At 43.9% G+C, this 26869-nt stretch overlaps 1 protein-coding gene across 3 annotated transcripts; it reads right to left on the bottom strand.

Annotated features, from left to right (window-relative positions):
- Nucleotides 1-26869, bottom strand: REST (RE1 silencing transcription factor). 3 transcript variants are annotated; one of them, XM_032151562.2, is made up of 4 exons: nt 26556-26869; nt 23237-24143; nt 13912-13995; nt 1-3977 (listed from the first exon to the last, which is right to left on the bottom strand). In XM_032151562.2, the coding sequence occupies exons 2-4, from the start codon at nt 24132-24134 to the stop codon at nt 1666-1668; spliced, it is 3294 nt and encodes a 1097-aa protein (XP_032007453.1). In that variant the 5' UTR covers nt 24135-24143; nt 26556-26869; the 3' UTR covers nt 1-1665. The 3 variants fall into 3 exon arrangements, with proteins under 3 accessions (XP_032007453.1, XP_032007455.1, XP_032007460.1); XM_032151564.2 differs by lacking the exon at nt 26556-26869 and adding an exon at nt 25730-25856; XM_032151569.2 differs by lacking the exon at nt 26556-26869 and adding an exon at nt 25181-25299.

Here is a 26869-nt window from a genome sequence, read left to right as displayed (position 1 = left end):
TTCAAGATTCCCTAATGGGATCATATTTTATTTTACTGCAATGAATGACTGCTATCAGTAAGAAAAATCCTCTATTGGATACTTTCATACTCTTTGGCAACTGGCCAAAGAACCTACAAAAATGTTTTCGAGTACATGCCCTTTTTCATACAAAGTGCCCTCATAGGAACACCAGGATAGCTGCAATTCATTTGAGGCCTCACCTATAGAAAGAGGCTATCACACAGACAGCCAGGACACCCACCAGTTTGTGGAGATCCCTGAGAAAGTATGATTTTAAAAAATCTGGACTGTACTTGTTTCACCAGCCATTTTCACTGTAAAGGAAAGTTGCAGCTGGTCTACCAGCACTCATACTACCTCTCTTATCCTAGGTTTGCCGCGTAATAGCTATGGCTTTGGAATCTCCCAAGTGATATTCTATAAAACTTGAAGGAATAATTATGTCTCCTAATTCCAGGTTTGCAGTTTCCAAATATCACTTACAGTTCTCTTTATTGTAAAGTAGCCATATGAACACCAACCATCTATGAGAAAAGGTTCTCCTCAAACATTTAACACTCTACAATTAGGAATTAGCTGTACCAAAACACATGAAAAAAAAAAAAAATGATGGTTGGTATTTGAGATAAAAATTTGTTCGATGTGCAACCTAGTGGTTTATTTATTGCAAAATCAAAACTGATAGCTGTGAATTTACTACATCCATTCAAAATAAATAAGTTATATGAAATACAGATTCTGGCATAGATATAAGATGTAAAAATCAAAATCAATGGATTGAACCTGCATATTTCATTTGCTCACAAACTTGCACACACTATTATTCTGCAAAATAGACAACTGCAGCAAAGAAAAAGAACTGCCCTTTTGCAAACAAGTCTAAAAGCATCCCTCCAAAGATGCCAAACAAAATAAACATGCATATATATACGTATAAAGTGTTACTGTTCAACACAAACGCTATTTCTAGGAAAAATTTAACTGCATAGGCAAAAAAACAGAAACAGAAACCAAAAGAAAAAAAAATGTGCAACATCTTAAGCCATTAAAGCACCAAAATAAAAAACACACCAAAATCACTGTTTTTATGACGATTAACATACACAAATAAAAAATATTGATCAAAACTCAGGAAGTAAATACTTGGACTGATAGAATGTCTATTGCTGGGAGAATTTTTCTTCAATTTAAATGTCTTCTCATCTCTAAAAAAAAAATCTTAAAGTGCTAACTTTATATAAAGCAGGCAAATTCTTCAAGTAATTTGTTATTAAGTAAGCCAATTTTTTATAGATCTCAATAAAAACGAAGAATAAACTAAAGTGAAACAGGAAGATAAGACACGGAGAAAAAAATGACAAGCTGTAGCTGGACAAAGCAATAAAATGCTGTTATACCATCTTAGCCTTCTAATTTCAATTAAACACATAAGCTAACAGATACAGGTATCTGCTGGTTTAGTACACTAACTCTCTTAGATTTGCTAAAATTTACACAACAGTCAACAGGTATACATAAAAAGTCCTAAGGAAAAGAATGCCACTTAAAAATCAATATCAGATACTAATTAAAGCAATCTTAAAAGGTTGTCTGCTATTATAAATGAATATAAAATGTAATATACCTTACAAACTAAGAACCGAAACCTCGTCCAAAGTTTCATTACTCCTGCCCTTGAGCTGCTTCTTCAAGATAGTACACATTAACCAAATGGCGATTGAGGTGTTTACTGTAATCTTTTCCCTTTCTGAAAGAACGATCACAGAAGATACAAACAAAATCTCCCTTGGCCGCTTTGACTGCCAAGGCTTCCTTTGCATTTTTTCTGCTAGATTCTTGTGGAACTGGCCGAGCCCCATGCAATCCAGAATCATCACTACCCTCTGACATGTTGTCACTTAGGTCACTTCCTTCATGGCTGTGGATGCCTTCATCTTCATCAATTTCCTGAGACTCATTTGCTGCCATGGTAGCAGGAGGTGATGCCAGTGCAGTTTTGGACACTGCTTCACGTTCTTCTACTGCTGAAGGGGGAAGCACTGGTGAAACTGGTTCTTCAGCTGTTGTATTTATACCAGTGAGATTCTCTCTTGTGTTCTGATCAGTGTCCATTTTCATTTCACAAACTATAGTGTCAGTCTGATGTTTACCATTTAAAGTTTCACCCTCTGACATATTCAAGTTTTGTCCAGAGGATGAAACATGGGTAGATTCGTTGATATTAGCAGCAAGACCAGGTAGGCTCTCATCTGCCTCTTCTGCTCCTACTTTCTGAAGAGGGGCTTCTTCATTTCCTTCACCTGTGTTGAGTAATTTTTGGTCTCCTGATGCCTCTTCTCTTAAATTTTCCTTTGGCAGTGGTGGTGATGGTGGTGAGAGATCCTCTGTGCTTACACTTTCCTTTAGAAGCCAGCTATCTTTAACAGGCACTAAGCCAACTTCAATAAGGACTTGCTCCTTCCGTGCCCTTTCACTCTGCATGTTAGACTTTTCCTTTTTATCTTTTCGGAGAGGAGGCTTTTTGGAAATTGGCTCCATGTGAAGGGGAGGCTCTCTGGAAGGAGGTGACTCCCTCTGAGCAGGCTCCTTCTGAACTACCCCCATGGGAGGAGACAACTCCATCTGAACAGGCTCCTTCTGGACCACCTCTATAGGAGGAGACAGCTCTATCTGAATAGGCTCCTTCTGGACCACCTCCATGGGAGGAGACAGCTCCATCTGAACAGGCTCCTTCTGGACCACCTCCATGGGAGGAGACAGCTCCATCTGAACAGGCTCCTTCTGGACCACCTGTATGGGAGCAGGTTCTACCTGGGCAACCCCCATCTGAGCAGGTTCCATGGCAGCAGGCCCCATTTGGGCAACCTCCGTCTGAGCAGTCTCCATGGGAGAAGGCAGCTCCATGTAAGCAGGTACCATCTGGGCACCCACCATCTGAGCAAGCTCCACAGGAGGCAGCAGCTCCTTCTGAGCAGCCCCCTCCTGAACCACCTCCATCTGAACAGGCTCATCATGAGCAGGCCGTATCTGGGCACCCTCCATCTGAGCAGGCTCCATGGGAGGTGGCGGCTCCACCTGAACGGTCCCCTTCTGAACTGCCTCTGTGGGAGCAGGCCCCATCTGAGGAGGGTCCATCTGAGCAGATCCCTTCTCAACAGGTTCCTTCTGAGGAGGCTTACTGCTTTTCTTACTTGATTTATTTTTCAGAGTTTTCTTCTTTGTACTTTTTTTCATGCAAGTATTTTGCTTTTTATTCTCCTCCACTTTGCTGTCACCTTTTGGCACTTCCTGACTATTATTTTTGGATTTGCTTTCTACCTTCTTTTTCTTTTTTGTTGAAGATTCCTCATCATTCACAGGACCATGTAAAGCATGGATGTCAACTTCCAGCTTCCTTTTGCTTTTCTTAGTTTTACTGAATTTTTCTGAATTGCTTCCTGTATGCACATCCATCTCTTTCATCTCTGTTACTGATTTTCGAGTTCTGGTAGTCACCTGGATCATTGACACATTATTAGAAGGCTTTTTCTCTTTTGAGACATCTCTTTTCTCCGCTTTGATGGACTTTTCGTTTTTCTTTCCAGCCACATCCCCTTTTATTTTTGTTTGTTCTATTTCTGTTTTTTCATTGGTAATATTATCAGGCAAGTTGGCCTCTCGTTTTTTGGTTTTCTTTAGTTTCACTTTTGAGACATCCATTGTTTTATTAGGACAAGTAGGATGCTTAGATTTGAAGTGATACTGTAGATTACACTTCTTGGAAGCTGCATAGTCACATACAGGGCAATTGAACTGCCGTGGGTTCACATGTAGCTCTACATGTTTTTTGAAGTTGCTTCTATCTGCTGTTTTGTAATCACAGTGTGGGCAATTAAGAGGTTTAGGCCCATTGTGAACCTGTCTTGCATGGCGGGTTACTTCATGTTGATTAGAGGCCACATAACTGCACTGATCACATTTAAATGGCTTCTCACCTGAAGGCAAATCAAAAGTATGAGAGAAGACATAGATTAAGACAAATTCAAGATTAAAATATAAAGAACTGTATATGTAAAGTAACAACAAAGACTATTCATTGAAAATGCTGTATCATGCACCTTATATTTACCATATTTATTTGTATAACATTTCTCTATCCTTTGACATTGATTCTCAAAAGAGAGGAATAAATCTCAGTTAACCACAAGCTTCAAAAAAGTTCAAGTTAGAGTCCTCAAGCACTGTTAAAGAACAGAGATTCTTTAAGACATACACAACTATTGGCAAAGTTCAGTTGGGCTCTGGGTGTTAATTTGGGGGAAAATTATCAATTTTAAAATTTTTTTGTGTTTAGTTAAATGCCTAATGGAGTAGAAAATAAAATTCTGGCCAGGTGCAGTGGCTCACGACTATAACCTCAACTCTCTGGGAGGCCATGGCAAAAGGACTGCTTGAGCCCAGGAGTTAGAGAACAACCTGAGCAAAATAAATAAAAACAAAAATTAACTTTGGGAGGCCAAGGTGGGCGGATACCTTGAGGCCAGGAGTTTGAAACCAGCCTGGCCAACATGGTGAAACCCCATCTCTACTAAAAATACAAAAAAAATTAGCTGGGCGTGGTGTTGCACACCAGTAATCCCACCTACTCAGGAGGCTGAGACACGAGAATTGCTTTATCCCAGGAGGCAGAGGTTGCAGTGAGCTGAGATCGCACCACTTCACTCCAGCCTGGGTGACAGCAAGACTGTGTCTCAAAGAAAAAAAAAAAAAATTAGCCAGGCATAGTGGAGTGCACCTGTAGTCCTAGCTACTCGGGAGGCAAAGGCGGGAGGACTGCTTAAGCCCAGGAATTTGAAGTAGCAGTGAGTTGTGAATGTGCTACTGTACTCCAACCTGGGCAACAGAGCAAGGCCCTGTCTCAAAAATAAATCAATACATAAAATTCCCAGTCAGGCGCGGTAGCTCACACCTGTAAATCCCAGCACTTTGGGAAGCCAAGGCAGGTGGATCACCTGAGGTCGGGAGTTCAAGGCCAGCCTGGCCAACATGGTAAAACCCCACCTCTACTAAAAATACAAAAAAAAAATCAGCTGGGCGTGGTGTTGCATGCCAGTAATCCCACCTACTAGCGAGGCTGAGACACGAGAATTGCTTTAACTCAGGAGGTGGAGGTTGCAGTGAGCTGAGGTCGCACCACTTCACTCCAGCCTGGGCAACAGTAAGACTGTCTCAAAAAAAAAAAAAAAAAAAAAATAGCCAGACATGGTGGAGTGCACCTGAAGTCCCAGCTACTTGGGAGGCAAAGGTGGGAGGACCACTTAAGCCCAGGAACCTTAAGTAGCATGGAGTTGTGAATGTGCTACTGTACTCCAACCTGGGCAACAGGGCAAGGCCCTGTCTCAAAAATACATCAATAAATAAAATTCCCAGCCAGGCGTGGTGGCTCACACCTGTAATCCCAGCACTTTGGGAGGCCAAGGCAGTGGATCACCTGAGGTCAGGAGTTCAAGACCAGCCTGGCCAACATGGTGAAACCCTGTTTCTACTAAAAATACAAAAAATTAGCCAGGTGTGGTGGCAGATGCCTGTAATCCCAGCTACTCGGAGGGCTAAAGGAGAATTGCTTGAACCCAGAAGGTGAGGTTACAGTGAGCCAAGATCACACCACTGCACTACAGCCTAGGCGACAAGAGCGAAACTTCGTCTCAAAAATAAATAAAAATAAAATTCCCATACTCCCTCCACCCTAAATTTCTTATGGTAAATCTTGAGAAAAATATCTTTCACTCTGGGCTATACTCCCAGATCCTAGGTGCAAAAGTTTTGAAATTCTGCTTTAGCCTAAGCAAAGGCTTTTTCTTGAAATTTAATCCTTCTGTCCATCATGGCAAGAGCTGAGTAAATTTTCACTCAGCAAAGTTCCTGTGCTAGCATTGCTATTTTAAAGCAAAAATATAGGCCAAGGTAATCATTCAGAAAACTTTCTTGATTTTCCCCCCACCTTTCTATAAAATACGTAAAGGAACTAGGTAATGAGAAGTGGCACACAAATAGATACGGTATGTAAAATAAGCAAAGTCACAATCACTGACACATACAAAACCAGACCCCCACCCCCAAATTAAAGGCATAAGAGTAATACATTCTACCTGAATACATACCCATCTAGATCACACTCTAGTAAATATTACCAAATGGTATCCATACCCCACTGGTCCAATGGAATGCATAGTAGAAAAACGGAAATTGACATTTATGAAAATTCATCTCAAACATTCTCAAATTCATATCAGATCTTACTAAAATTTTTCATAAAGCAAAACTCAGACATCAGGTAAAACCATGTAGATGTTAAGTTTTACATGATTAGAAAATGCCTGGCGATAAAATAAGCACCTTATCCAGGTAGTCCAATTGGATATTCAGCTGACTGGACAATTCTTCTCCATGTTGGTCTACTAACAGATTTACAAATATGCAAGTTTCTACAACATGCTACATTACTCTATACCTAGTTCTCTATTGTCTTCTCCAGTGAATTATTTAAATGGAGACAAACATTTTCTTAACATATGTGGACATAGAATGTAGAAAGATAGGTAGCATAAGGCCTAAGAACTTCCTGATAGAGCTAGACTGTCTGGGAGATAAAACATGAGCTCTGCAAGTTGCTCACTCTGAGACTTTGAGCAAAGTCCTGAAACCTCTCTAGAGTTCAATTTCTTTTTTTTTTCTTTTTTCTTTTTTTTTTTTGAGATAGAGTTTTGCTCTTGTTGCCCAGTCTGGAGTGCAATGGCGCAATCTCGGCTCACTGCAACCTCCGCCTCCCAGGTTCAAGCGATTCTCCTGCCTCACCTTCCCCAGTAGCTGGGATTACAGGCATGTGCCACTAAGCCTGGCTAATTTTGTATTTTTAGTAGAGATGGGATTTCTCCATGTTGATCAGGCTGGTCTCAAACTCCTGACCTCAGGTGATCCACCCTCCTCGGCCTCCCAAAGTGCTGGGATTACAGGCATGAGCCACCGCGCCCGGCCTCAATATCATCTATAAAATACTCTCTAAGTGTTGTGAGCTATAAATAATCTAATCTTGTAAAGTCCTTAACATGGAGCAGACAGCAAGAACTCAAAATGCATTACCTATAATTGTTCACTTTTGGAACCAATTGGTAACTTTGAGTATGGATAAATAAAAGGGAAGACTCGGCTGGGCACCGTGGGTCACGCCTGTAATCCCAGAACTTTGGGAGGCATTTTTGTAAAAATACAAAAAATTAGCTAGGCGTGGTGACACATGCCTATAGTCCCAGCTACTTGGGAGGCTGAGGCAGGAGAATCCCTTGAACCCGGGAGGCAGAGGGTGCAGTGAGCCGAGATCACACCACTGCACTCCAGCCTGGGTAACAAAACAAGACTCCATCTCAAAAAATAAATAAATAAAAAAGGCTGGGCACAGTAGCTCACGCCTGTAATCCCAGCACTTTGGGAGGCCGAGGCAGGCGAATCAAGAGGTCAGGAGTTGGAGACCAGGAGCTAGAGACCAGTCTGGCCAACATGGTGAAACCCCATCTCTACTAAAGATATAAAAACTTGGCCAGGCGTGGTGGTGCATGCCTGTAATCCCAGCTACTTGGGAGGATGAGGCAGGAGAATCACTTGAACCCAGCAAGTGGAGGTTGCAGTGAGCTGAGATCGTGCCACTGCACTCCAGCCTGGATGACAGGGTGAGACTCCATCTCAATCAATCAGTCAATCAATGGGAAGACTCTTACGTGTCCTGTCTTTCTTACATTCTGAGTAAATAGATAAGTGGAATTTATCTCTTCTCTTCATATTTACACACTAATAAAATAATTATAATTAAAATAGCACCATTTTATAACTAATGAATAAGGAGATCTATACAGCAAGCATGCATCAATCAAGGTACAAGGGTCCACCTAAGGAATGGTGAATGGAAAGGGAGGATGTAGAAATTTTCTGTTTAAAATTTGATGGCATGATTTATTTGCTCTGTTGTTTTTCTCCCTTAATTTTTACTTTATTGCCATTAAATCTTGCTTATATTAAAATATATTCATCAAGATTTTCTAATTAGTACCTACCTGAATGTTAATTTTTTGCCCTGTACAAACAATTTTAAATTCTTTTTCCCAATTCTAGTAACAGGTTCTCTTCTTTGTAAATCTGCCAGTTGTCTGTTTTATGCCTCCGAAATGAATTTATAGGTGCAAGCCAAGACAAAAGGGGAAAGAGTTCTACAAGCTTTATACATATGTATCAAAAATATTCTTAGAAGAATGGCCAGGCATAGTGGTTCACACCCATAATCCTAGCACTTTTGGGAGAATGAGGTGAGGAAGATTGCTTGAGCTAAGGAGTTTGAGACCAGTCTGGGCAACCTAGTGAGACCCTGTCTACAAAAAAATTTAAAAATTAGCCACATGTTGTAGCACAAGCCTACAGTGCCACCTACTCCAGAGGCTGAGGTGGGAGGATCGTTTGAGCCTAGGAGGTTAAAGCCGCAGTGAAAAATACATAAATACAAGCCTCTCAATTTTTTTAAATTTTTAAATTAATTCTCTTAAAAATAAAAACAAAACAAAACAAAAATCTAGAGGGAATGGCAAAGAAATTTTTTTTTTGAGACTGAGTCTCGCTCAGCCGCCCAGGTTGGAGTGAAATGGTGCAATCTCGGCTCACTGCAACCACCGTCTCCTGGGTTCAGGTGATTCTCCTGTCTCAGCCTCCCGAGTAGCTGGGATTACAGGCACCTGCCATCATGCCAGGCTAATTTTTGTATTTTCGCAGAGATAGGGTACCACCATGTTGGCCAGCCTGGTCATGAACTTCTGACCTCAGATGACCCGCTCACCGTGGTTTCCCAAAGCGCTAGGATTACAGGTGTGAACTGTGCACAGCCAGCAAAGAAAATTTTTAAGTAAAAAGTAATGGCGGCATACAATACGTTACCAGCAATAAAATGAAGTCCAATAACCCAACATGGATAAATCTCAAGAACATTTTATATGAGAATGTTCTAAAACTAGGCGCAGTGGCTCATGCCTGTACTTCCAGCACTTTGGTAGGCTGAAGCAAGTGGATCGCTTGAGCCCAGGAGTTCAAAACCAGCCTGGGCAACATAGTAAGACTCCATCTCTACAAAAAAGAAAGAAAGAAAAAAAAAAACAGGCATGGTAGCGCACACCTGTGGTCCCAGCTACTTGGGAGGTTAAGGTGGGAGGATTGCCTGAGCCCAAGAGGTTTAGACAGCTGTAACTGCACCCACTGCACTCCAGCCTGGGTGACAGAGTGAGATCCCACCTCAAACAAACAAACAAACAAATGCTATAATGTTCTTTGATAGGAGACAGAATATCATCCAGGGGAAAGACTGGGTGGAAAGGGCAAGGTGTTTCTGAGCAGAAATATTCCATCTCTTGTTCTTGAGTGATAATCAAATAGGCGAAAGCACAGTCACTCAGCTGTACACTTAAGACCTGTGCATTTTTAAATTTATAAATTATACCTCAATAAAATAGTTTTTAAAATTTATTCTACAAAGACTCTCAAACCATCACAATATCTTTCAAACAATCCCAGCTATTTCAAACAGTCCCTTGGCACCAACGTTATCAATAGAAAAAAATAAAACGTATGTCTGTCTGGGCACAGTGACTCATACCTGTAAACCCAACACTTTGGGAAGCTGAGACAAGATAATTGCTTAAGGCCAGGAGTTTGAGGCCAGTCTGGGCAACACAGCAAGACCCAGTCTCCATAAAAAGAAATAGGATATTGGCCAGGCACGGTGGCTCACGCCTGTAATCCCAGCACTTTGGGAGGCTGAGGCGGGCGGATCACGAGGTCAGGAGATCGAGACTATCCTGGCTAACATGGTGAAACCCCGTCTCTATTAAAAATACAAAAAATTAGCCTGGCATGGTGGCACGAGCCTGCAGTCCCAGCTACTCGGGAGGCTGAGGCAGGAGAATCGCTTGAACCTAGGAGGCGGAGGTTGCAGTGAGCTGAGGTCGCGCCACTGCACTCCAGCCTGGGTGACAGCGAGACTCAGTCTCAATAAATAAATACGATATTTAAATAAAAGTAATAGTTCAGCCAGGCGCGGTGACTCATGCCTGTAATCCCAGCACTTTGGGAGGCCGAGGTGGGTGGATCAACACCTCTACTAAAAATACAAAAATGAGCCAGGCATGATGGCGGGTGCCTGTAATTTCAGCTACACAGGAGGCTGAGGAAGATTCTATAGCTTGAACCGGGGAGGTAGAAGTTGCAGTGAGCCAAGATCGCACCATTGTACTCTAGCTGGGTGACAAGAGCAAAACTGTCTCGAAAATAATAATAATAATAATAGTCCCCAATTAGCTGGAGTGGTGGCATGTGCCAGTAGACCTAGCTTACTCAGGAGACTGATGCAAGAGGATGGCTTGAGCCTAGGCATATGAAGTTGCAGCGAGGCATGATCACATCACTGCATTCCAGCCTGCGCAACAGAGTCTCCAACTCCAAAAACAACAACAACAAAATTACTTATTTGTGAGCTTGTATCCTATAATATGTAATCTGAAACTCGATATCTTCGTAGTACTAAGGTTGGAGACAGCAAATACTTGTTTTTAGTACCTAGCATACATACAATAGCTAGTGGCTACTACTAGCTTTTAAGACACCATTAAAATACTTGCTATACTGTTAACAGCAAATACTAAAAATCATCTTTAAAATATAGCAGACAAAACTCAAAACATTTTGCAAACCCAAATACAATTGTTTCATGCAAAGATTATCAACTGGTATAAAACTCCATAAACATTTAAACAGTGACAAAACAAAGTATTACTAATTGAACGAAAGGATAAAAGTATGTAGTCATTCTAAATGCAGTGACCTAACATTATATTAATGGGTCACCCACATGTGACTTTAAACGAGGCGTATCATTTGCGAGAAAGATTATCAAGCATTTAAATTTAATTTCCAGTTTACAATACAAAGGACAGAAGAAAAGCTAAATGACACCATGAGAAAACAAGTGGACATATCCAGAAGGAAGGACATTCTACAGGAAAAAAGGTCATATTTTTTTCAATGCCCTATATTCCCCATCTGTAAAATGAGGATAATAAAACTCATGCAACATAAAATAGTTATGAAGACTAGAACTAGTTAACTAATATAAAGCTCTTGGCCGGGAGCAGTGGCTCACGCCTGTAATCCCAGCACGCTGGGAGGCTGAGGCAGGCGGATCACCTGATATCAGGAGTTCGAGACCAGGCTGGTCAACATGGTGAAACCTCATCGCTACTAAAAATACAAAATTAGCTGGGTGTGGTGGCACATGCCTGTAATCCCAGCTACTTGGGAGCTTGAGGCAGGAGAATCACTTGAACCTGGGCGACGGAGGTTGCAGTGAGCTGTGATCACACCATTGTATTCCAGCCTGGGCAACAAGAGCGAAACTCCATCTCAGGAAAAAAAAAGAAAGTAATAACAATAATACTACAAAGCTCTTAAATATTTTACTAAAAAGCTAGCACAACTATCAACAGGACATGATGCTTACCTCCAAAGTCTGAGATTGCAGCCACGTTACCATCAGAGAATGAAACCAAAAAACACCCAAAAATAATAAAACCAGGTTTCTGGTTAAGTGGCACCACTCAATGGCTTAGATTTAGGAAAAAAACACTCAAAGTACATTAGTGTGACAAGCATGTAGGGTCAAGAAAGGCTAGCAAGTATACTATAGACAACTTCATAGCTGTTCAAATAAATCAGAATCTGCGATATAATCAAGTCTTATCAAATCTTGTTACTAACTCATAGCAGCAACGTCCAGTAGAAATATAATGCATATCACACATGTAATCTTAAATTTTCTAGTAGTCATATCACAAAGGTAAAAAGCAAACAGTTAAAATTAATTTTATTACTTTTTAAAGCCAATGTATACAATAGTTTCGCCATATGATCAACTTCAAAAATAAATATTTAACATTCTTTATTTTTTCTCTAATCTGCTTCAGAGAAAGATAGTCTTTTCTTCATACTGTTTTAAGTCAGTGGCCGGGCACGGTGGCTCACACCTGTAATCCCAGCACTTTGGGAGGCCAAGATGGGCAGATCACTTTAGGCCAGGAGTTCGAGACCAGGCTGGCCAACATGGCGAAACCCCATCTCTACTAAAATTACAAAAATTAGCTGGGTATGGTGGCACATGCCTGTAATCCCAGCTACTGTGGAGGCTGAGGCACAAGAATTGCTTGAACCCGGGAGGCAGAGGTTGCAGTGAGCTGAGATCCGCACCACTGCACTCCAGCCTTGGGGGATAGAGCAAGACTGTGTCTCAACAACAACAACAAAAAAAAAAAAAAAAAAAAAGAAAAATCTGGTAAGTACATATTTTATAAGTATCAATTCAAACTACTAATGTTTCGAAAGCTTAATAGCCACATGAGGCTAGTGGCTACTCAACTGAATAGGGCAGATCTAAGGTAATTATTAATTGAAGGGAGATGGGTCTACATAGGCTTTTGTAACAGCAAGATTTAAGATACTTTTCCCACAGGGATATACATTCTAAATCTGTATTCTAATTAGAAGTGGTAGTTTGGCCAGGCATGGTAGCTCATGACTGTAATCCCAGTACTTTGGGAGGCCAAGGTGGGTGGATCATGAGGTCAGGAGTTTGAGACCAGCTTGACCAACATGGTGAAACCCCGTCTCTACTAAAAATACAAGAATTAGCCAGGCGTGGTGGTGAGCACCTGTAATCCCAGCTATTCAGGAGGCTGAGGCAGGAGAATCGCTTGAACCCGGGAGGGAGAGGTTGCAGTGAGCTGAGATCGCACTACTGCACTCCAGCCTAGGCAACAGAGCAAGACTGTCCCCCAAAAAAATTAAAAAATAAAAAGTAAAAGTGGTAGTTCACCAACAGTCAATCAGGGCTACCCATTCAAGCAAGTTCACCAACGCTAACATTCATTACTTTTTAACTTGGCCACTTACATACTTTGATAATAGGGACTTTTTTTTTCAAGATGGAATTTCGCTCTTGATGGCGTGATCTCGGCTCACAACCTCTGCCTCCCAAAATTCAAGCAATTCTCTTGCCTCAGCCTCCTGAGCAGCTGGGATTACAGGCATGTGCCACCACGCCTGGCTAATTTTGTATTTTTAGTACAGATGGGATTTCTCCATGTTGGTCAGGCTAGTCTCGAACTCCCAGCCTCAGGTGATCCGCCCACCTTGGCCTCCCAAAGTGCTGGGATTAAGGGCATGAGCCACCATGCTGGCCAACAGGGACTAATTCTGAGTGGTGATGGTGATTGTTTCAGTCACTGGAGTGGACGAATCTCTCATGTTATAGTCCTATACTCTTACTACAGCTTAATAAATTGGCATCCTAGATTGTCTATCATTTTCTTTTTCAAGCTAAACTTTTGCAGTCAGTCCTTAAAAGCTCTACCAAACCTTGAAACAGAACAAACCTTAATTTCAGGACCTGAGAAGCTAAGAAGGAATCCCTGACACTTGTCAACCACACATTATGAGTCTCAGCTTTATACTGTTAGGAGAAATATGAGAAGTAGGGGTTAAAAGATCAATCAGCCTTGGTCTACATTAGTTTAACTTTTGTTGGAATCACGGAACGCTTCAAAGATTTGATGAGAATTAAGGCCCCTCCTCCCAGAAAAAGTGTACACAAAAATTCCATTTTCAGGAGGTCCACCTTTGGATTCCATGTTAGGAATCCCCAGATTGACAGAACACTTGATTTTTAAATTCTGATTTCTAAATTATATTAAAAATAAATAATAAGTAAATGACTCAGTTACAAGTCTAAAAGAATTTCCTTAAAATGGTCGTTTAATGAAAATGATAGAAAAGTTCCAATTTCTTACCAACCTGAATGAGTACGCATATGTCTAGTTAGATGAGTCTTCTGAGAACTTGAGTAAGGACAAAGTTCACATTTATATGGGCGTTCTCCTGCAAAATTTCAATAACGAAGAGTGTTTAAATGTCACGAAATAAGCCAAATACAATTCTCACTAACAATGCAACAATGTTCAGCGCTCAGCACATTTTAACAAGAATTTTTTTTCCTATTTCTGGCAAAAAGATCAATTTATCATGTATTTAAAATGTAAGTTATTTATTTCAGAAACTATGACTATATTATTTTGGCTTTGCTGACAAAAAAACAACATGACTTTCTGAATTCTCACAGCCCTTTTAATTTTCAGTGATACTGCATGTTAATACATTTAAGTAGTGATAAGTAAAAAACTATCTTGATAAGGTACAAAGCATTTTTGTTATATAAGAATCACCTTTTAAAAAATCTACCCGAACTGGCCGGGCGCGGTGGCTCACGCTTGTAATCCCAGCACTTTGGGAGGCTGAGGCGGGCGGATCACGAGGTCAGGAGATCGAGACCACGGTGAAATCCCGTCTCTACTAAAAATACAAAAAAATTAGCCGGGCGTGGTGGCGGGCGCCTGTAGTCCCAGCTACTCGGAGAGGCTGAGGCAGGAGAATGGCGTGAACCCGGGAGGCGGAGCTTGCAGTGAGCCGAGATTGCGCCACTGCACTTTAGCCTGGGTGACAGAGCGAGACTCCGTCTCAAAAAAAAAAAAAAAAAAAAAAAATCTACCCGAACTGTCTGACTGTCTGATGCTATTAACACCGGTTTTTGTTTTTTTTTAAACTTGTAAATGATGAATCTACTACCATTTGAAAGTGTTAGCTTAAAACAACACTTTTCAGTGAGAATGTAATTGCTTTATGCTAAAAATTTTCAAGTGGTAGAGTTCCAGACCAGCCTGGGCAACACAGCAATACCTCATTTCTAAAAATTTATTTTAAAAACTAGCCTGGGGCTGGGCACGGTGGCTCACGCCTGAAATCCCAGCACTTTGGGAGGCCAAGACTGGTAGATCACGAGGTAAGGAGTTCAAGACCAGCCTGGCCAACATAATTAAACCCCCTCTCTGCTAAAAATACAAAAAAATTTAGCCGGGCATGGTGGCACATGCCTGTTGTCCCAGATACTCGGGAGGCTGAGTGAGGCAGGAGAATCGCTTGAACTCGGAGGTGGAGGTTGCAGTGAGTGAGACTTCGTCTCATTTAAAAAAAAAAAAAAAAATAGCCTGGGCCGAGCATGGGGATTGTGGCCCCTGACTGTAACCCCAACACTTTGGGAGGCCAAGACAGGCCAATCATATTGAGCCCAGGAGTTCAAGACTAGCCTGGGAAACACAGCAAGACCTCCTCTCTACAGAAAACAGAAAAATTAGCCAGGCGTGGTGGCGCATGCTTGTGGTCCCAGCTACTTGGGAGGCTGAGATGGGAGGATTGCTTGAGCCCAAGAAGGACGAGGCTAGTGTGAGCCGTGATTGTACCACTGTGCTCCAGCCTGGGTCAAAGTGAGACCCTACATGTAGTCTCACTTGGGAGGCTGAGGCGGGAGGATCACTTGAGCCCAGAGTTTGAGGCTACAGTGAGCTATGACGGCACCACTATACTCCAGCCTGGAGTACAGAGAGAGATCCTGTCTCTAAACATAAAAATAAATAAAAAACAGTAAGTTAAAAAGAAAAATTTAAGAGAAGGTCATCTATTTTCTTTTCATTGTTTTTTATGAGACAGGGTCTCGCTCTGTCGCCCAGACTGGAATGTGGTGGCGTGAACGTAGCTCCTGCAGCCTGGACCTCCCGGGCTCAACAGATCCTCCCACTTCAGCCTCCTAAGTAGCTGGGACCATAGGCGTGTGCCACCAAGCCCAGCTTTTTTTTTTTTTTTTTTTGATAGAGACCAGGTTTTGCCATGTTGCCAGACTGGTCTCGAACTTCTGGGCTCAAGCAATCCACCTACATTGGCCTCCCAAAGTGCTGGGATTACAGGCATGAGCCACCATGCCCAACCAGTCATCAATTTTTAAAACAAATTATAAAAGCCACAGGGACTGAAGACTAAAGGCCAGTGATTTAATACTGAAGAATTTAAGACTCAAAGGTAGGACACGTATATTCTTTTTAGACATGGTTGTCAACAACAAAACAAGCCTTTTTTTTTTTTTTTTTTGAGACGGAGTCTCGCTCTGTTGCCCATGCTGGAGTGCACTGGTGAGATCTCGGCTCACTGCAAGCTATGCCTCCTGAGTTCACACCATTCTCCTGCCTCAGCCTCCCGAGTAGCTGGTACTACAGGCGCCTGCCACCATGCCCAGCTAATTTTTTGGTATTTTTAGGAGAGATGGGGTTTCACCTTGTTAGCCAGGATGGTCTTGATCTCCTGACCTCGTGATCCACCCACCTCGGCCTCCCAAAGTGCTGGGATTACAGGCATGAGCCGCCACACCCGGCAAAACAAGCTTTTAAAAAAAGGTGTACAATTTGTTTTAATATAGTCTCCAGACACAAGATAATCATGACCTTGGTAAAGCTACTAAAACACCCTGTTTCCTCATCTGTAAAAGTAACAGAATCTTCACTTCCTGTAATTGCAAAGGTTTAAGTAATACATGCAGAGCATTTAACACTATGTCTGGCACATAGTAAAAGCCCTCAGTAAATGTAAGCTATCAATTTTGTCTAAGGCAGAAACAAATGTTTCTAATAAAATAAGGAAAAGGTGGTACACAGAAAAAAAGAAAGGCCGGGCGCGGTGGCTCACGCTTGTAATCCCAGCACTTTGGGAGGCCGAGGCGGGCGGATCACGAGGTCAGGAGATCGAGACCGCGGTGAAACCTCGTCTCTACTAAAAAATACAAAAAAATTAGCCGGGCGTGGTGGCGGGCGCCTGTAGTCCCAGCTACTCGGAGAGGCTGAGGCAGGAGAATGGCGTGAACCCGGGAGGCGGAGCTTGCAGTGAGCCGAGATTGCGCCACTGCACTCCAGCCTGGGCGACAGAGCGAGACTCCGTCTCAAGAAAAAAAAAAAAAAAAGAATAGGCCGGGCATGGTGGTTCATGCCTGTAATCCCAGCACTTTGGGAGGCAGGCGGATCGTCTGAGCCCAGAAGGCAGAGACTTCAGTAAGCCGTGATCACACCACTGTACTCCACACAGGGCAACAGAGCAAGACCCTGTCTTAAAACAAAAAACAAACAACAACAAAAAGAATGGTGATAGGGGTTGGGCGCGGTGGCTCACGCTTGTAATCCCAGCACTTTGGGAGGCAGGCGGATCACGAGGTCAGGAGATCGAGACCACGGTGAAACCCCATCTCTACTAAAAATACAAAAAAAATTAGCCGGGCGTGGTGGCAGGCGCCTGTAGTCCCAGCTACTCGGAGAAGCTGAGGCAGGAGAATGGCGTGAACCCGGGAGGCGGAGCTTGCAGTGAGCCGAGATTGCGCCACTGCACTCCAGCCTGGGCGACAGAGCGAGACTCCGTCTTAAAAAAAAAGAAAAAAGAATGGTGATAGGTCTTAAAAAAAAAAAAGAAAAAAGAATGGTGATAGGTGGGAAATGTGTTCCTTGTAACTATTCTGCTGTAATTCACTGGTAGCTATGTATTAGCTGTAAAGAGTTGGTAGCAACAGAATGCCTACCTTATGACCTGGAACAATTAAGATAGTTTTATGTTAATGGAATTCTTTAAAAAAAAGATATACAAATAGCCAATAAACACATGAAAAGATGAACATTATCATTAGCCGTGAGGGAAATGCAAATCAAAACCACAATGAGATGAAGACTTCATACCCACTAAGATAGCTGTAATCACAAAGACAGATGTTAACATTATTGCTGAGCATGTGCTGAAATTGGAACCCTCACACATTGCTGGTGGGATTGTAAAATGGCATGGCTAATTTGGAAAACAGTTTGGCAGTTACCCAAAATGTTGCTACTATACTGCCCCACAATCTCACACTTAGGTATATATCCAAAAGAAACAAAAACATACGTTCACACAAAACTTAAAACATATATTCATAGCAGCATTATTCAGACTACTTATTATATGATTCCACTTATGTGAAATATTCAGAATAGGCCAATCTATAGTGAACTGCATAGGTAAACTGTATCTCAATAAAGTTGGAAAAAATTAAATACCATTGCAGATAAACTTGAAGAATCAAAGATAATGTACTTTTAAATTCTTTTATTTTATTATTATTATTTTTTGAGACGGAGTCTCGCTCTGTCGCCCAGGCTGGAGTGCAGTGGCGCGATCTTGGCTCACTGCAACCTCTGCCTCTCAGGTTCAAGTGATTCTCCTGCCTCAGCCTCCCGAGAAGCTGGGACTACAGGCTAAGTTTTGTATTTTTAGTAGAGACGGGATTTCACCATGCCGACCAGGCTGGTCTCGAACTCCCAACCTCAGGTGATCTGCCTGCCTCCCAAGGTGCTGGGATTACAGGAATGAGCCATCTTGCTCAGCCTGCTTTTAAATTCTTTACAACAGATTACTTTATCTGCGTAATCCCACAAACTAGGCATAACTCTCCTCCAGAAAGCTTAGTTACCTACTGATTTTTCAGTTACACATACAGGCAAAAAGGTTTTCTTTAAAAGTAGATTTTGTGAACTAGTTAAATATCAAAACCACTAAACTAAAGAGGTCAACCTGAACGAAAGTCCCCAGCTCCCCCCCACCCTTTCGGTGGAGGTTGCAGTGAGTCGAGTTTGCTGAACTTTAAATGCTACTTGTTTTGTTTGTTTTTGAGACAAGAGTCTCACTCTGTCACCCAGGCTGGAGTGCAATTGCGCAATCTCGACTCCCTGCAACCTCCACCTCCCAGGTTCAAGCGATTCTCCTGCCTCATCCTCCCAAAGTGCTAGGATTACAGGCGTGAGCCATCGTGGAACGGCTATAAATGATACTTGTATATGACCTTGGGAACATCACTTCAGGCTTTTAAATCTGAAGTTCTCCCCTGTGTAAACATGAACTATCATCACAGATGCTATTTTCCTCAATGGATTGTTCTGAAGATTAGCACAGAATAGAAGGGCACAAGAAACACAATTAAGCCCATTAAGTTAATCAGAAAACTGGGCTACTTACTAATGCAAGTGGAAACGAGAAGTAATTCCTGAACACTATCAATTTAAGTGATTCCTGTCTTTTCTTCCTCTACTCTTCCGCACCAGATGAGTTTATTTTCCATAATTTTCAGAACTATCCATTTAATACCAGAGATACTTTCAGAATTTACATAATCAAAATATTAACCTTCAATCTATACATCACCAAATTGTTTTAAAATGTAAAAAAAGGCCAGGTTCGGTGGCTCACACTTGTAATTCCAACACCCTGAGAAGCCGAGGTGGGCTGAGCACAAGGTCAGGAGGTCGAGACCAGCCTGGCCAACATGGTGAAACCCTGTCTCTACTAAAAATTTTTTTAAAAATTAGCTGGGCGTGGTGGCACGCACCTGTAATCCTAGCTCCTCAGGAGGCTGAGGCAGGAGAATCACTTAAGCCTGGGAGGGAGAGGTTGCAGTGAGCAGAGATCACACCATTGCACTCCAGCCTGAGTAACAGAGCAAGACTCCCCCTCAAAAAAATAAAAAAAATAAAAAATAATAATAATACACACACACACACACACACAAAATTGGCTGGGCGTGGTGGCTCATGTCTGTAATCTTTGGGAGGCTGTGGCAGATGGATCACTTGAGGCCAGGAGATCAAGACCAGCCTGGCCAACATGGAGAAACCGTCTCTACCAAAAATACAAAATTAGCAGGTGTGGTGGCGCATGCCTGGAATCCCAACTACTCAGGAGGCTGAGGCAGGAGAATTGCTTGTAACTGGGAGGTGGAGGTTGCAGTGAGCCGAGATTGCACCATTGCACTCCAGCCTGGGCGACAAGAGTAAAACTCTGTCTCAAAAAAAAAAAAAAAAAAAAAAAAAATCAGAATGAAGGTAATACCGGGGAAAAATAAGCATTAAGACCAAATGAACCAGGCCAGGCATGGTGGCTCAGGCCTGTAATCCCAGCACTTCAGGAGGCTGAGGTGGGCAGATCACCTGAGGTCAGGAGTTCAAGACTAGCCTGGCCAACATGGTGAAACCACATCTCTACTGAAAATACAAAAATTAGCCGGGCATGGTGGAAGGCACCTGTAATCCCAGCTAAATGAATATGATGTACTTATTTATGAGCTTAGTATATATGATGGCTGGGATTTAAGATATTGTAGGTGAGGCTGGTTTAGTCTAACAGTTTGTCTAATTCAAACTATTAAGTGATTAATGGGGTTGTAACCCCAAGTAACTTTCATTTCCTACTCTATGTATTGTTGTAATGCTTGACCTTTACTTCTGAAATTGAATGCTTTCAAAGCATTGAGACAATCAATCACAGGTTATGACAAATTCCAAAGGGACTACAAATTCTTTTACTGGACTAAATTTTAAAGCATTCAACACATGAGCCATCCATCTGCTGGGGCTTAGCAATCCTGTAACAGAGGTCACTCTTGTAATGGAATTTCACCTGCAAGTTTTACTGTTTAAGCCTACCAGTTAATAGTTTTAAGTCTTTGGGATGTAAAAAATAAGTAAATAAAATAAATTTTTAAAAATTCAGTCGCTGGATACGGTGGCTCACACCCATAATCCCAGCACTTTGGGAGGCTGAGGGCAGATTACTTGAGCTCAGGAGTTAGAGACCAACCTGGGCAACATGGCGAAACCCTGTCTCTACCATACAAATATCAGCCAGGTGTGGTGACATGCGTCTGTGGTCCCAGCTACTTGGGGGACTGAGGGGAGAGGGTCACTTGAGTCCAGGAGGTCAAGGCTGCAGTGAGCAGTGATCGCGCCACTGCACTCCAGGATGGGTGACAAACTATCTCAAAAAAAAAAAAAAAAAATTGGCCAGGCGTGTAATCCCAGCACTTTAGGAGGCCGAGGCGGATCACAAGGTCAGGAGTTCGAGACTAGCCTGGCCAACATAGTGAAACCCCATCTCTACTAAAAAAACAAAAAATTAGCTAGGCATGGTGGTGGGCACCTATAATCCCAGCTACTTGGGAGGCTGAGGCATGAGAATCGCTTGAACCTAGGAGGTGGAGATTGTAGTGAGCCGAGATCGCGTCACTGCACTCCAGCCTGGGGCATAGAGGGAGACCCTATCTCCAAAACAAAACAAAACAAAAATTAAGTCTACCACTCCACTTAAAGCAGCATCAATTCCCCTCCTCAGTGTCCCCTTTACCAGTGGGGTTCAGTCCTGGCAAGTGCCAACTCCTGTTAAGAGGAGACCTGAGGCAAACAGCATCCCACACCCCCTATTCATTTGTGATCCCAAGAGTAGAGTATGGGATTATTCTCTATCCATTCATCAGGACCCAAATGCACCAATTCTTACCAGGAAAATGTAACAGAAATGTCCAAATGAGCTACCAATAGTTAAAAACATTTATTTGAAAAATGAGGCCCCTCAATTACAATATGTGAAACCCAATTTAAATTTTAAAAAATTAGGGTGTGGTAGTGCACTTCTAGTAGCCCAGTTACTTTGGAGGTTGAACCCAGGAGGTAGAGGCTGTGGTGAGCTGTGATCACACTACTGCCTGGGCTCCAGGGTGAGACTCCGTCTCAAATACATCAATAAATGAATAAATAAATCCAATTAAAAAAACTACAGTGGACAGCAGCTGAATAAAACCCAATTTAAAAGTGAATGACTAGTGTGCACAGTGGCTCACGCCTATACTCCCAATACTTGGGAAGGCTGAGGCAGGAGAATCACTTAAGGCCAGGTGTTCAAGACCAGCCTGGGCAACACAGTGAGACCCCCCCATCTCCACAAAAAGAAATTAAAAAAAAAAAAAAAAAAGTTTCGGCCGGGTGCGGTAGCTCACACCTATAATCCCAGCAATTTAGGAGGCCAAAGTGGGTGGATCACCTGAGGTCAGGAGTCTAAGACCAGCCTGGCCAACATGGCAAAACCCCATCTCTACTAAAAATACAAAAATCAGCCAGGCGTGGCACTCACGCCTGTAATCCCAGCATTCTGGGAGGCTGAGGTGGGCGGATCACGAGGTCAGGAGTTGAAGACCAGCCTGGGCAACATGGTGAAACCCCGTCTCTACTAAAAATATAAAATCAGCTGGGTGTGGTGGTGGGCACCTATAGTCCCAGCTACTCGGGAGGCTGAGGCAGAACTGCTTGAACCTGGGAGACAGAGGTTGCAGTGAGCCAAGACCATGCCATTGCGCTCCAGCCTGGGCAACAGAGTGAGACTCCGTCTCAAAAAAAAAAAAAAATTAGCCAGGCACGGTGGTGGGTGCCTGTAATCCCAGCTACTCGGGAGGCTGAGCCAGGGAGGCTGAGGCAGGATAATCACTTGAACCCTGAGGCAGAGGTTACACTGAGCCGAGATCGTGCCACTGCACTCCAGCCTAGGCGACAGAGCCAGACTCTGTCTCAAAAAAAAAAAAAAAAGTTTCAACTTTTTTTATACAGTTGCACCTAGTATGAGTTCAAACATCCTAAACATAATTGTCTGAAAAATACATTTTCTACAAGTGTTTGCTTTCATAGGAAAATAGTTTCAATTGGTAATAATCCCACCCATCTTTTAAAAACTACCTTCTTACATTTCTTTTTTGTGGACAAAGACAAGTTGTTCCATTTAGGAACTCAATGCTATAAGTCAAATGTTTTAATGTTTGAGGCTTTTGTTAAGTGGGCATGTGCAAGGTTAATCACTGAGTTTTCCTTTTTATTTAAGCCCTCAATTCCTTTCAGAAACTACACTGCCTCTTAAATGTGTTCACTGTCACAGAAATAAACATAAAAACTTTTTTTTTTTCTGTTTTCTTTTTGAGACGGGGGTCTTTCCACGTTTCCCAGACTGGTCTAGAACTTCTGGGCTCAGGCAGTCCTTCCACCTCGGCCTCCCGAAGTGCTGGGATTACAGGCGTCAGCCACCATGCACGGCCAGTCTAACTTGCTGAAGGTAAATCCCAAGTTAGGATATGTACTTTAGTAAGAGCACGGTAAGATCTCTTGGCTGTTCCTCCCAGGTAACACTCTGTGCTTTACATGTAACTTCACATAATCCTCCCATCCTAGATATCGTTACTCCATGGAGAAATTTCTGAACAAAGAGGTTAAACAACTTGTGCAAGGTCACAAAGATAGCAAAAATGGAACCTGGATTTGAACCAGAGTCCTTTTTCTCAAGCACTACTTAACTAACCACTCAAGTAACAATCAGAAAAAAGAACTGAACTTAAGGACTAGAAAGCTTCTCTTACCTGTATGAGTTCTAACATGCTGAACATAATTGTTTTTTCTGTCTGAAAAATAGTTGCATTTTCCACATGTGTATACTTTCCTTGGAAAATGGTTTCTTAAATGTTTCCTCCAGTGATACTCGCTCACTGTTGTGTATGTGCAAATGATGCACTTGTAGACTCGCTCATTATCCCCAGCTCTGGTGTGGTGTTTCAGGTGTGCAGTATAGTGATCATATCGATTGGTATTGTAGCCGCAGCGGTCACAGCGAATGGGGCCCTTGGAGAAATCTCCCTCTTCTGCAGTGGAAGAGCCAGATTCCCTGGCTTTTGCCTGCTTCTCCGCACTCTCTTCCACAAAAAATTTCTTAGCACTGTGAACTCTGATGTGATGCACAAACTGTTCTTCAGATTCTGCTTCATATTGGCATGGCTTACAGCGAAAGGGTTTGGTCTTCGAGCTCTTGCCTTTGTCCTCCGCGCCAGGTGTTTCAGGAGGAAGATCTTTACTTGAACTGTAAATCTCTGGAGCACCTGATGCCTCAAATACAGGCTGAGGTTCTACGACGCTGAGTTCCAAACTTCTCAGTTCCATGTTTTCCAGTCCATGAGGTTCACCTTTAATTTCAGCAGACTCTTCAAGTCCTTCTCCTTCTTCACTATCTGAAAAGTTGTTATCCCCAACAGGCATCAATTCTGCCATCTGTCTTTCTTCACCGACCAGGTAATCACAGCAGCTGCCATTTACTTCCCCAGTTAAGGCCACATTTGCCAGCATAATAAGCTGAGGTGCGGCCAGTTCAGCTTTGGAAAGGTCATGCAAGTCATACATGTCGTTAGGCAGGGCCATTCCAATGTTGCCACTGCTGCTAAACAGCCCTCCTCCTCCAGAAGACTGCCCCATTACCTGGGTGGCCATAATTGTATTCTGAATTAAAAACAAAACAAAACAAGAGCACCAGTTTAAACACTACTGTTACTGGCTTAAAACCACATCGCTGTAATTCTTCATAACTTAAAAATTTTCCAGTATGATCATTATAACTCAGTAAACTTCATCGCCTATTAAAAACAAATCTTTAAAATAGTTAATTCCCAATAGTCTTTACTGCAATCACCAAAAAAAAAATTTCTACTATCCCTAGAAAACAATTCTACCAATTGTTTGACACAACTCATTCATCATTCAGCCACTGGCATGTGGTCCCTCCTCAAGCACTTTTAATTGTTCTGGTGGGGATAAAAAGTAACCTTCATTTTTACTGTTAAAATTATTTTAAGAATTCAAAACATGAGTAGTAAATTATTGTCCTCCCAACTTTTCCCCCCTTCAACAGTTCAATGGTCTGAATCAGAAAGCCCAGAAATCCACAAGCCATTCAGTGCATTTATTAAGTACACAAACACATCTGGAAAGTACAAGCCTGTAATAATTGTTCAACTTAATTGGATTTCGCATGAACTCAACTAACTCCAAAAGAATAAACTACTGTGAAAAAGTAGCAGTCAGTCCCTTAATTTTTCGACAACTCCACAGGCTTAAAAGAAAAAACATTATGGACCCCTTTTCTTGTGAAAAAGGAAGTTTGATTTATTCAAAACTTCACAAATAAAAATTAATAAGCTTATTTTTCTGCAGGCTGAAGTTTCACAACACTTAATTCCAAGCTTTTCAATACGAATAAAATCATCGTGCAACTCAACACGACAATCAGCAACTTTCTTGCCTTGTGCTTGGCCTACTTGCCTAGTGGAAGCCATTACAAGATCACCTTCTTGAAAACAAGTTGGGCTTTCTAAATGCTACGTTACTTCTCAATCTAAAAGGTGCCATTCTCAAACGAAGTGTTCACTCGCAAATTAAAAAAAGTAACAAGTTCTAAGAAAATAAAGTTAAACCGAAAATACAAAAAGTAACCCGCTTCACCCAAGTATATAAACACAAACCGGTTTAGTTCTACGTACCAACAAAAGTTGGAAGCAAATGCCATCACAGAAAACAGAGGGCGAAGGCTGTCCCGGGGCTGAACAGCCCAAGCTACTCGGCAATTTGGCCCAACATCGACTTTTCTAATTGCTCCCTAACCCCTAACTGCCACCCCAAATGGAATTTTAACGATTGTTAGGAAGACCGGTCCAGGCACAGCCCGAAAGCCCAACGTGCTGCACGAATTCCTCCGTGCTGCTGCCACCAGCGCCTGCCTCGGCGGCGGCATTCCTAACTGAAATAGGCATTCGGCCATTTTCTCAAAATACCAAACACAAAGCAGCTCTTTGCAAACTCGGGCGCTCTCGCTTCCTCTCGCCTCGGCCCGCTCACTGCACACATTTACACACCAACTCGCGGGAGTCGCCCCGACACTCGTCCTGAGCCTTTTCCTGCGCTCTCCAACACTAAAACGGGGGAGGGGATCAAGCTCGGGGCGCTGTTTGGCCGGAACGAGTTCTCCCCGAGTCCAGGCAGCCCCCTCCCCAGCCCTAGGGCCCCAGTCCCGGGAGACGACGGAAAGTTACCGCGCAGCCGGCGTCCGGGCTTCTCCGACCGCCCCCGGGCCCCTCCGACCGCCCCGGGGCTCGCCCAACGCCCAGGGCCGGGGAGGCTCCGCGGGCGCCCTCGCGAGGCGTCGGGCTCCGAGCGCCGGAGGGGGCCCCCACGCGGGCCAGCCGCCACCCCCGCGCCCCGGAAGTTTGCGAACTTCACTCCCCCACGGCGCCCGGCAGGACGCGCGCCCCAGCCCCGCCAGCTCCAGCGGTCGGGTGGCCGGACGCTGGGGCCAGCGGCGCCGGGCGGCCGAAGCGCAGAAATCGCTGTCCAGCCCCGCGGGCGGAACCGCCCGGGCCCCGGGGCTGACTCAACCCGCCCGGCCGCACTCAACGGCGCCTTCCGGCGACAGGGAGAGGCCCTGAGGGAGGGGGCCAGTAGGGCCGCAGGCCGGCGCGGGGCTGCGGTGGGACCCGGGGGCAGGAGGAGGAAGCAGAGGAAGTTTCAGGACTAGGGACCCGAGCAGCTCCGATCCTTGGCCTCAGAGGACCTGACTCGGAGGAGCGTCCGGGCCAGCGCGGAGGCGGCGTCCCAGCATCCAGTGGGGAGGGGGTCCAGGCGACGCGCCGCTCCCAACAAACGCCCCCAGCCCCCGGGCGGCGGCTGTGTAACCCGATCCTGCTCGGCCGCCAGCCTCCGCCCGGCGCGGCCGCCGCCGCCGGAGCCACAGTATCTGCAAATCAGCCCTGGACAGCGCCTGACTCCGCGTCCTTCCGCGCCCTCCCCCTCCCGCCACTGCCGCCGCCCGGGCGGCCCTCCCCCACCCTGACCGAGCCCCCAGCTCCGCGCCCCACTTACTGGCCTTCCTCGGTGAGGAGGGGCGGGCGACCCTGCGTCGCCGCTCCTTCTCCGACTACTTTTCTTTGTTGCTGGAGTTTCAGGGGAGAGGTGGGGGAGGGTGGAAAAGTTGGGTGTTGGGGCAGTCGTGGACCAAGAAGGCCCAGGAGTGGGGCTGCAGAGGGTGCTCAGGCCTCCGGGCCTAGCCCTGCCGTCTCGGCTGCCGCAGCCGCCGCCGGGGTCTGAGGCCCCGGGCCTCGGCGGCGCTCGCTCCGCTGCTGCGCCGCGAGCTCGCGGGAGCCGCACATTCCAACACAGGACGCTGCGCCGCGCAC

Source organism: Hylobates moloch, unplaced genomic scaffold, assembly GCF_009828535.3.
Source record: "Hylobates moloch isolate HMO894 unplaced genomic scaffold, HMol_V3 SCAFFOLD_2, whole genome shotgun sequence".
Lineage (NCBI taxonomy): Eukaryota > Metazoa > Chordata > Mammalia > Primates > Hylobatidae > Hylobates > Hylobates moloch.
This window is presented reverse-complemented; position numbering and strand designations above follow the sequence as displayed.

What these genes read in the sequence shown, in the direction of transcription:
- REST (XM_032151562.2), bottom strand. Translation starts at nt 24,134, where the DNA reads ATGGCCACCCAGGTAATGGGGCAGTCTTCTGGAGGAGGAGGGCTGTTT. An exon ending in GCATGTTAGAACTCATACAG is followed by an intron (nt 13,996 to 23,236) that starts GTAAGAGAAGCT and finishes GAAATTTTGCAG; the next exon opens with GAGAACGCCCATATAAATGT. An exon ending in ACATATGCGTACTCATTCAG is followed by an intron (nt 3,978 to 13,911) that starts GTTGGTAAGAAA and finishes ATTTGCCTTCAG; the next exon opens with GTGAGAAGCCATTTAAATGT.